The 11041-nt window shown below is 47.1% G+C and overlaps 4 protein-coding genes across 4 annotated transcripts; all 4 read left to right on the top strand.

Annotated features, from left to right (window-relative positions):
- Nucleotides 1–159: 159 nt before the first annotated feature.
- Nucleotides 160–2037, top strand: LY89DRAFT_788007 (uncharacterized protein; the record flags this gene model as incomplete). Its single annotated transcript, XM_018223125.1, has 4 exons — nt 160–751; nt 798–1133; nt 1189–1323; nt 1373–2037. 4 exons carry the CDS (start codon nt 160–162, stop codon nt 1903–1905), a joined length of 1596 nt encoding a protein of 531 aa, XP_018064097.1. The 3' UTR covers nt 1906–2037.
- A 1897-nt stretch (nt 2038–3934) lies between these two features.
- On the top strand, nt 3935–5940 carry LY89DRAFT_740815 (uncharacterized protein; the record flags this gene model as incomplete). The annotated part of the gene is made up of 3 exons (XM_018220639.1): nt 3935–4583; nt 4640–5187; nt 5395–5940. 3 exons carry the CDS (start codon nt 3935–3937, stop codon nt 5938–5940), a joined length of 1743 nt encoding a protein of 580 aa, XP_018064098.1.
- A 587-nt stretch (nt 5941–6527) lies between these two features.
- LY89DRAFT_761465 (kinase-like protein) lies at nt 6528–7872 on the top strand (the record flags this gene model as incomplete). The annotated part of the gene is made up of 2 exons (XM_018221549.1): nt 6528–7016; nt 7129–7872. 2 exons carry the CDS (start codon nt 6528–6530, stop codon nt 7870–7872), a joined length of 1233 nt encoding a protein of 410 aa, XP_018064099.1.
- A 677-nt stretch (nt 7873–8549) lies between these two features.
- LY89DRAFT_740817 (uncharacterized protein) lies at nt 8550–10487 on the top strand (the record flags this gene model as incomplete). Its single annotated transcript, XM_018220640.1, has 1 exon — nt 8550–10487. The coding sequence occupies one exon, from the start codon at nt 8550–8552 to the stop codon at nt 10485–10487; it is 1938 nt and encodes a 645-aa protein (XP_018064100.1).
- Nucleotides 10488–11041: the final 554 nt, after the last annotated feature.

An 11041-nucleotide genomic window follows, 5' to 3' on the forward strand; every position in this document is an offset into this window, starting at 1 on the left:
TCGACTGATCATCAGGCTCGGTGCTAAGCGGGGCTGAAGGATTCACACCCTCTTTGAAATTCTCGAAGTCGCCTTCTTTTCATTCTTACTATGATTCGAAAACACAATTGTGCCAAGGGCAGGCTTGTCGTCAACTAACTTTCATACGTATACTTCAAAATGACATCCTATTTTGACTATACATTTTTCTGGGGGACTCAAACTCCCGCGGGCATGGCTGGTATCTCCACCAATGGCCCGTCGAATGTACCTTTTGCATGCACTCCCGTTTATTCCGCGCAATACTTCACTTTCACATGGTACCAGCTAGGAAATGGGTGCCCGGTCGAGTACTCATGGAATGCGGCCTCAACCTGCATTTCGACGGCTGGAGTCTATAACACTATGAGCTGGGGCTGCACATGGACGACGTCGGTGGCCGCAACTTCGACCATAGACGGCGGGACCACGACTGTATCTGCGGGCCAGGCTGCTACAGCTATAGCTCCCGTCGTCTGGGTCACGATCACCAATACACAACAAACCACGAGCACCACAACGAGTACTGTAGATCCTGGTGCTAAAACAGTTACTGTCACTTCAACTCCAGGCGTCTCAAAACGAGATGATAATTTTGCTGGTGCGCTATTCCCTGCGCGCAATTATGGAACCGATATGCAAAGAGTTGTGGAGCCTGGGAATGCTACATCTGAGGTTTTGGACTCCCGAGCCGTGTGCGCGTCAAACGATATTAATTGTGGATTGAACTGCTGTAAGTTTTGAGATGTCTGATTGATCTCTCTTGCTGACCGAACCAGGTCTTAGCGATCAGACTTGCATTGCGGGCGGTACTTATCCTTGCTGCAATGGATGGGCATGCGTACCATATAACCCATATGAACCTTTCACTGGCAACATATATTGGTCTTGGCAGGGGTATACAGCAACTTCAACATCATGGGCGTACCAGACCACGTACTTCACTGTCAATCCACCTGGGAGTACAGTCACTATCACCCCCACTTCGACCTCAGCGATAAATTTCGTCCAAACGCAGATAGTGACAGCCACCATCACCACATCAGATCCTACGGTCACTATTGTGAGCGTTTTACCAGCGACTACTTTGATTACAGGCTTCACTGGAGCCGGAGGTAAGCACCTATTCGAAGGTCATTGTTTAAAGCGCAAGAGTCTCATTGAAGTTAGGAGTTACCAAGACCGGCGGGCCTGGGTCATCTGAATCGATAACTTCAGTCTCTACCAGTGGAGGAACAGTAGTCACGATAAGTGGTTCTACTTTCACTACTGGTGGAACCCCAGTCACTGTAGTCCTGCCACCATGTAAGCGTCAAAATCCTACCGTTGTCACAAGTTACTGAACCTTTGAAAGCAACCTCCACAAATTCCGGATCTCCACCCGTAACCTCAAGTTCAACAAACAACGGCCTCGTCGTCAAGGTAGCAGCAGGAGTTGGAACACCACTTGGCCTATGTCTCTTCGGCCTCCTCATCTTCTGCATCTTCCGCTACAGAAAAAGGAACAAAGACAAGAAGCCCAAACCAGCTCCACCAAACATCATCAGCAGCAACTTTGGTGGGGACTCCGCAATGGTCGAATCCAGCACAGGGGGCGACGCGTCCGCCTACCACACCACCGCCAACGTCGCCAGTAAGCCTCTTCGTCCAGCTACAGTTGTCGAAAATAGTCCCTCAGATTCGCAAGGATTTGGATACGGAGATGTGCCGATGAGTCCCACAAGTCAGCATAGTCAGCAAAGTGAGATGTTTGCGCCGGCGCATCATTCGAGTGAGATTTATACGCACCCGCCTAGGTATGCGAGTCCGCCGAGGTATGTGGGGGATGAGAACCATGGATATTATGTTAATGAAGCGGAGACGGTGGCTAATAGGCATGAGTTGTAATGGATGGGTGGAAGTGAAGTGTGGGTAATGATTTTATTTGGTAATGTTTCATGAAGTTTGTATTTACTTGGGAATTTGGAGGGGATTGGATGTCATGATGGAAGGAAGGTATGTTTATGGGAATGAGAATGGGGCGATACCCAAATAGCTGGCAAGATTTCTCAATCAAATCATTTGAAAACTACTCGAATTATGTCAAATGTTGTCGACTGTCTTCGGCCTATTTCTGGCAGGAGACGAACGAAAGTGACAAGGCGTGCGTCTATTTTTCACTGGCATTGATACCAGCACTTATCGATTTGATTGAACGGTGCTTTACTAATCGTCAGACTCAAGGCGTGAAGGAACAACCGTAATTGAGAAAAATAACAGATTTTCACCCTAGTACTTTGGCACTCAGCTCTTCAATACCATGCTAGACATAATAGATTATTCCGCTTTCATTAAGACCATATTCCTAGATAGGCAAGCCAGAGTTCGGGAAAGGAGACTCAATGCTTGCTGGTGTTTGCAGTACCGCTAACATTGAGAAGCCTCAATATAGCCTCCAGTTGATAGCGGTGTCGCTATACAGAAGCACGAGGCCTAGTAGGCAGAAGTGTGCCTGTCCAAGCAAGACCTTCCGGTTGCTACGACGTGGCGGTCATCATCTGGTTAGTAGATGACGACATTGGCACGAGATCTTTGGTGCAAACTATTGGGCATACAAGAAAGTAGAAATGCGTTTCACCTTCCTTGGGAACATTTGTCGAAAACAGTTTCAAGCAAAAGTCGAGCGCTCCAAATAAGTTAAAGTTACCATTTCAACTTGAGAACAAACATGAGTGGATGGGCAATGGAAAATGCTGAAGAGGGTTCTACGTGACCCTCACTGAGTTTTGTGTTCGGAGGGAACAGTATCACCTGGCTGATAGGTGTAATTCAGCGTTTGCGCTACTATTAGGCACGGGGGCTGGTATCAAGCTTGTACTTGATAGGCTTTTTTTAATAGTCATCTGCCTCAAATGTCTGCCAGCAGCTTGTGTTTGATGTTTGACAGACGCTTATGATCATATTGCGGTTGTGTAAAGCGTCTCATGGGCTAGGTTGATTGTCTCAGCAGAAGGTAAGCAAGTTATATCAGAACAACAGGAAGCTATATATTAGAGCAGTGACCTGTGGTAACAAGATCAAATGAGATTGCAACTTGTAGTTGCCGCTGCAATTGTATAAGAGGTGCTTCTCTAGATAGTCAAATTTGTTCGCAACCTGGATTTGAAATGACTTCACTTCTGGCTTGGCTAGTCGAACATTAATTCTCTAAGACTTAGCAATGTCTATATGATACATCATGCTGTATGATTTATCTGATCTACCTTGAACGCTGCGGAAAGGGTGGGATGCGGCTACAGAGACAACTGATCTGGAGCAACGGCATGTTGTAAGGGAATAGAGACATCCGCTTCAGAGTCCGACAACAGCGTAACCGCTACCGAGGAGACGCTACTCGGGCTTGGCCTAGCATAGTCGTGCCTTTGATTAGCATTAGGAGGACGATCCACTAGGATAGGTAGTGTTCCCGGCCAACGTTACAGAGCATGGGGAAGGATCAAAAGGTGATTTCTTTTTCGCCAGGGCAGCACCATTCGATTTTGTTAACTAACATTTCGAACTCTGCTACAACACTGTCTTGCAAGAAATTCCTTCGAATCTCTCGATCACAATACTTCGAGTTTCCTAAAACACAATCTTTTCGTTTTCCCATATTCTGATCTTCCAACTCCCCCACTTCGCGATCCCCAAATTTGCATAGGTCTCCGCGATTGCCACAGCGCGAGAGAAGGAGAAAAGGTCTCTTCTACTATGTAACTGTATCCACTGATCTTAGCCGTCACACAAGCTCTTGAGCTCTTCTACGGCACATCATTCGAACTCTCATCTTACTGAATCAGTCAAATCTCGAACTACAACTATTCAACACCTCTAAAGCGCAAACTTTTGAGCCGACGCAACGAGATACTTGAATTCTCCTGCAACACGAGCCGCAGCAATGCCTCCCACCGAGTTCCCTATCGAATTCAACTACAAGAAGCCAGCTGTGCTCCCTGGAAAAGGCATCGTAGTCCGGCCTAATTATCCTACCGAGACAGGCCCCATAAACAAAGCCTTGGCAATTGCTAGGAACTCAGAGGTCCCGAATCTTCTACTTCAAGCAGGCGAATTGACCTCCGAAGAAGAGAAGCGGATATGGTATCATCGCTTAATTAGCAAGGAGGCAATATATGTTGGTGAGGAGGGCTCAGAAACATGGAACGGAACATTTCTAGATGAGAAAGCCGTCTTCGAACTCCCCACTGCCGGTCAGAATATGGTCGATCTGAGAAAGAAGATTCTCAAGCGTGGGGTGGGAAAATTCAAAAACCACAGCGCATTTGAAGGGATCCTAGCAGGCCGCGACTTCACCAAGGATAAGCATAAAGTGCGGAGATCATACGTACTAGGACACACTGTCCACCCAGACGCAACAAGCTGTGGCCCAGCGGAGTGTAACGCTGATAGGCTTAAGCATCAAGAAGAAATCGCGGAGGTCTCGAATCTAATTTCAAGGATAGCCCCAAAGGATCTTCTGAAGATGGTGACTGATCGAGCTGCCACAGATGTCCCAATGACCATTGGATCAGAAGACAACCCATACTTCAGTAAGCACATTTAGACACGGGTTACATTCCCAGAGATTTACTAATCTTTACAACAGCAACTGCACAGTTGAACTTCTCTGATGGGGATGAGATTTCATTAGAGCTCACTTTAGGCGAAGCTGGAGCGCTACATGTCGACAGCAAGGATGATGCTACACGATGGACTGTGTTGATATCTCTATCACACAACCCAGAAGGCTATTGGCCCGGGAGAACAATGATCACAGCTCATCGAGCCTACGCAGTCATGGCACCATTCACAATCCTCATCTTCAATGCTGTCAACCCCCATATCAGTCTCGGTCCTATCAAGATGGCAAACTCCACACGAGCTCCCTACGTCCCCTCGATTCCTGAAATCCCCTACCTCGATCCAACGGTCTACATCTATGCTCGTCTTATGATCGTCAATTATCCTAAGAAATCTATCATGGACGATTCCCCGATCTTGGCACGGAACTCTACACCTATGCTGTTGCGTGGGCCCGACAACCTGAATGATTCCCATCCACAAGCGCTCCCTTCCGCGCTGATGGCATTCGGGACACTTCGAAATCAACATGAGTGGATGGCAATGTCCGATGCATTCTGTAAAGCTCGGACAGTAAGAATTAGAAGCAACTATGGACTTCAGTCGGTTGAAGGAATAGTTAGTGGGTCTACATGGTGGGAGGATGGGATACTGCACACACCACGTCTAGACTGAATCCAAAGGGTTCTGGATGGGAATTCAGCAGAAGCTCGAACCAATTCGGGAGTAGAGAAAGCTTGGCAGATCTATCACAAGACCTGCTATAGTAACTTGTCTCAGCGTTCGTTCGTCGATGAAGAAAATGGGAAGGGGAACCAGAAAAGCGGAAAGATTACCTGGACGGATGATCTTGGCTCGACCTTCAAACACATGAACCTTAAGCTCCGAGATGACAACATGGGTAAGAAAGGGAAGAAAATGAGCCTGCAGGCAGAGTACGGGCCAAAGCCTTTTGCTTGTTTTCAATGTGCATCTACGACCAGATACAGAGCAGCCAGCGTTGCGACTCTGAAAGCACACTTCAAGACGAAGCATGAAGCGTTTGTGCGGAAAGATGTTGAGCCGAGCATGGATCCAGCCTACAAGAAGCCTCTCGTGGAAGACGTCCTTGGTGAGGGCGATGAGGATGCTATTCTCGAGGAGGAAGCGGTCTTGAACGAGGGTGAGGACATTGTACCGGAGGCATTCGAGGAGGAAAATGAGAAAGCAGAGGAGTCGGCGGAGGAGATTAAGGAGGACAAGAAGCGAGATAAGGAAAAATTGGTAGAGGTACCTAGGACTAAGAAGAGAAAAATCACGGATTTCTTCGGGGCACCAAATTCCTAGGTAGAGTCGTTCATGTACTTGGCATCTCTCGAGGTAACAATATTCAGTAACCTACTATTTTGAGGAACATAGTAGAAGTAGAAATTCTTTCCATGCATTGGATTTCGTTATATGATAAGTGATCTTGGACCTTGTAGCCTTGACACGTTAAGACAACCATCTACGGGTGAAATCAGTAAGTGCCTGCAGTCGATGGTGGTCACAACTCAGTGTAACAGGATTTCTGATTAGCAAAATACACTCAGCACTCTTTTATTCAATACAATTCATAATACAGATGAATATTCTGTCTCAAATTTCTGTTTTGATGTTCCTCTTTTAAAGGCCTAGACAAGAGTGAACACGCTTCAAGTAGATACCGAGGTAGGCCGATTGGAGCATTTACCGAGTCTTAACCGAAAGACGCTTTTTTTTACCATGAAATTGGGTAGACTGCACTTGTGTTTAGGTTTTGTGTCTTATCACAACGTTTGTTCTCCCCATATCTCCGTGCTGCTATAACTTGATATGAACCCCGCTTCAAATCTTCTTTTGAAACGCTGCAATAAGCCCACTCCGCCATCTTTACCCTCTTCTTCATAAAGAAAATGTCTACCTTTTCGCCACAGTACCATCGTTCCAGATTCGACAACGTGGAAGACGTTGAAAGCTATGTTCCTGGAGGCTTCTATCCAGTTCGCCTCGGAGACATCTTTCACGATCGATACAAGATTATCCACAAACTAGGCTTCGGTGGCTTCTCCACAGTATGGCTAGCTTTAGATCAACGAGAGCATCGACATGTAGCCCTGAAAATTGTTCGAGCCGACGCATCTTCAAACTGTTCAGAGCTTGCAATCCTTCAAAGACTTCAAGCTATTCCGACTCCACATCCAGGAAGGCAACACGTTGCATCATTGTTCGATCATTTCACCATCGATGGACCAAATAGGACACATAGGTGTCTCGTATCTGACGTGGCAGGGCCAAGTGTGACTACGCTGAATGACTTTCCTGGAAAAGGAGCGGGTAGTCAGAGATTGAGAGCAGATTTAACGGCAAAGCTTGCGAAACAAGCCGCAGAAGCGCTGGATTTTGTCCACTCACAACAGTTGTGCCATGGCGGCGAGTTACTCCTGTATAAGACAGAGTGAAAAGTATCGCTAATGACGTTATCTAAATATTAATGCTTCAAATCTGCTTTTTAAGCTTACTTCCACCAACGAGTGGTCTGAAGACGAAATCTACCAGCGTTTTGGTGTCCCTCAGAAGGATCCCATCCTCACCATTACCGGCTCCGAACCTGGACAGTCCGCTCCGAGATATCTGGTCGAGTCGGCTGGCCTCATTGACCCACAGTTTCTGACTGAAGATATACTACTGCTAGATTTCGGCCAAAGCTTTCCATCTGATACCCCACCGCCAGCGGAAGAGGTCGGCATACCATTTTCATACTGCGCACCAGAGGTCATCTTCGACTCAAAAGTGAACAAATACTCAGAGATATGGGCATTAGGATGCATCATTTTTGAACTCAGAGCTGGCCAGCAACTATTTGCCAGTTGGTCCGGAGGCCAAGACGAGATTCTGCGTCAGATGATCCAGACATTTGGGAGATTGCCCGATCCATGGTGGGCTGCTTGGTACAAGCGTGCGGACTTCTTCGACGATGATGGCAAGCCCAATAAAGACTGGAGTGGTGGCATTCAGAAAGCTGTTGAGTGTCCGATAGACGACCTCATAGCTGATATTGGCTTGGAGGACGATGAAAATGACATCCCGAGGGAAGCTGAGGCGATGTTAGAAGCTAGCTTCAAGAAGGTCCCTGAAGAGGAAGCGGTACAACTGAAAGATCTTTTGGAGAGTATTTTCAAGTGGGTGCCAGGAGATCGGGCCTCCCTAGGTGAGATTTTGAATCATCCCTGGTTCACGACCATTTACGAGACTTGGTAGTGCGATCAAGATTGCGCAAGAACCTAGGCTCTCCTTAACATGAGGAGCAAGCCTCCCAAGAATAATGTTTTCAAAAACGAGTATGGTTTTTGGAGACATTGACGCCTGTGATTGGCTGCGCTCTGCGCCGATGAGTTCGGATATGGTGGCTTGAGACAATACGCCACCACGCCCAAAGTAGCGATTGCCAGTGCAATCTCAAAACCATAAAGCTTTTTGTTCCAAGTTCAAGCTCGAACATCTGACTCTCCACCTCCCATCTTTAGAAGTGATCACAACTACATAGCCTCCAGGAATCTCTAAGTGTTAGGCAGACTTTCATTTTGGCTGAAAGTTTGATGATATACGCAACAGACTGCGCCGCTACGAAATTGAAAGCTGAAAGATGCAAGGGGTCGGAGGTGTCTCAGCTTGCCGACTACCTCGATGTTACTGGTCGATGTCACTCTCGTGATACCTAGGCTTGCTATGAGGTTTCATTACAGCCGCCCTTATCTGTAAATATACCTTCGACGCGCGAACGATGTTGACGTCCGAACTTGCACTCTCTGAACCAGACGAAATAAGCACCACGCGAACACTTCGTCTACGCAAGCTTTAAGAAGTTGAAAAGAACAATCGAAAACATCAAAAACACACCTTGCGACGAAGAGGAGGGGCACGGCACGTTGCCTCAAATGAGGTCAACCCTGGTCATATGTTGGCTATGGCTCACAAGCTTCACTCTTGCATTTGACGCTTCAAATACGTCCAACACATGTACGCCTCCAGGACCCCTTCTCACAACCCAAACACCCAACTTTGCAGCATGTCTCATCAAAATCGATAACTTCACAGTCCAAGAACGAGCAGACAGTGGCTGTTTTGGCGATCCAAACACAGGCGTCCTCACCTATTCTGGTTGTACTGCTATCTGTGGATCCGACTACGCTCTTTGGGAATGGAAAGATACAGTTGATCGTTTATCGCTCTTAGTTCTTCCAACAATTGTATTGATTGCGCATCTGGCTTTCCCTCCTCTGGGATGGTGGAATTATTTTGTTGTCATGTTCCACGCTCTTGGAAATCCTATCGGAATTTTGAGGAGCTTGATGACTCGTCTGGAAAGACATCGTCGGTTGAGACGTGCTTCTGCGGACGTCTTTTCGGGCGATAATCTTGGAATGAGAGCTACTGCGACGGTCTTCGCTACTTACGAGGAACTCAGTTGGCAGGATCTATCGGGGCATTTCTCCGATATTCTGATCGGGAAGAGACTTGATCCAGATGAGCGAGCTCTTTTGATGAGAGCAAGTCACAGATTATCTTCAACCCGTCTTGCCTCGACATCATCGGCCGCAGTAGCGATTGCCGCCCTGGTTGCTACTTTGGCTTCTGCTATTGTCCAGACTATCAAGCAATTTGACGAGGTCAATACGAGAGTGTACAACGAGACAGCCGGTACCATCGCCGTCATGTGCATCATGTTCATGTCGATCCCGCAAGTCTGGTTTAGTGCTAGACTTGGCACTTTCACTACAGATTCAGGAGCATCGCATATCCTAGAGACGATGAATGAACGCATGAAAGAAGTCATCAACAAAAAGGAGCTCACAAATCCACTTTTCCCTCCACTGCAACTTGCTGTTTGTCCTTTGCAACCTCGGGATCGCCGACCTGTTCTTCTCCTCTGGCTTTTCGAACGACTTCCTTCTCGAGTCTCAGCATATTTCGACAGCTTCTTCTCCCACTGTCCTCTTGAACCAATAGCGCCCGCTTACGACTCGGAGGATGCAAGATTTATCAGGGATCAAGTCGATTATTCGAGTTATATCAGTCTCAACAGCGCATGGAGGCCCTGCAAACATTTAGCTCCCGACCTTCATGGCCGTTCCCACACTCAACTTACCGTTATCAGCCTCCTCAGTGTCGTCTTCGGCGCTTGTCTCCCCGCAGTCTTCCTGTCTTTGACAAACCGCTCGGATCAACGCCCACTGGCAGTCGGGTGCCGCTCTCTATCTTGGATGACTATTCTGGGAATTTGGCTCTCGAGTTTTGTTCTTGATAGCATTTTCCGCTTTTTTGTCTGCCGGTTCTCGTATCGTCGAGATCCGGTGCAAAAGGTGCGATTGTTGTGGCAATGGACGATTGCCAAGGATGCTTTTATTGCCTGTACTGTTCTCGTCGTTATCTTATTGGTGGAACTGGGGAGGTATAATTCGTGTTGGTGTCGAGCGTCGTTTTCTAAACCTTTTCAGGTGGAATTATTTCAGTTCACGGCGGAACAGTGGAGCGATGCACAGATCTTCTGGACATCATTGCCCGGTGCTGGGTTGTTCATTAATCTGACGTTGATATTGGCATTTGAGTTGCGGTGGAAAGAATGGTGGGGATTTATTCCGTGGTTCAGATTGGAAGGTGGGAGTCCATTGTGCAAGACAGGTAGAGAGATGCAGGCTGAACTGGATGAATTGAAGGTATTGGAGAGAAAAGACCATGAGCATATTGAGAGAGTTGAAAATACTGTTCCAGAGCCGTATGATCCGGGTTACAAGCCGGATGGGGCCGTGGGAGTGCAAGAGTATGGAGAAATAAGTAATGGTCAAGCACAAGAGTTTTGGCGTGCACAGTATTAGTTATGTACGTACTGGTATTTTTCGACAAGCCTTTGCGCCTAGGTCCAAGGAGAGTTCGTGTATAAGGGTATGATCTAGTCAATCAATAAATATACCTCAAAGCTTGGAATATATATTTTGTTGACAGGTACGTAAATTAGCGCACAATCTTCAGTGAGTAAATTCCTAGAGCCTCGTTCCACGAAGTTCAAAATCGCCGTATTTCTCCATGATGCCAAGAGATCCAGGAGAGAGCTACACCAATCGATACTAGAAGAGGAATTGCCTCAAAGCCACATCAGCCAACCCAATCAACAGATGACTATGACAAAACACAGCCTCCAACTGTGCCGCCAGAAAAAGAAAGTCTCCTAAGCTTCCTTATCTACTTCTCGCTGCCCTGATTAATTCTCTCTTTTTAGTCTTCCTTTCGTTCCCCGCCTACACCATGATCCACTTTAGAAGTGTAACAATTACCATACTTCTTCCTCTTCTTCTCGTTATCGATCTGCTTCCCAAAGCAGCCGCTGATGGCACGATTTCCCTCGCCAATCAACCAGCCTACTCTTCAGTGC

The sequence above is a fragment of the Mollisia scopiformis genome (genome assembly GCF_001500285.1).
Source record: "Mollisia scopiformis unplaced genomic scaffold LY89scaffold_28, whole genome shotgun sequence".
Taxonomy (NCBI): Eukaryota; Fungi; Ascomycota; class Leotiomycetes; order Helotiales; family Mollisiaceae; genus Mollisia; species Mollisia scopiformis.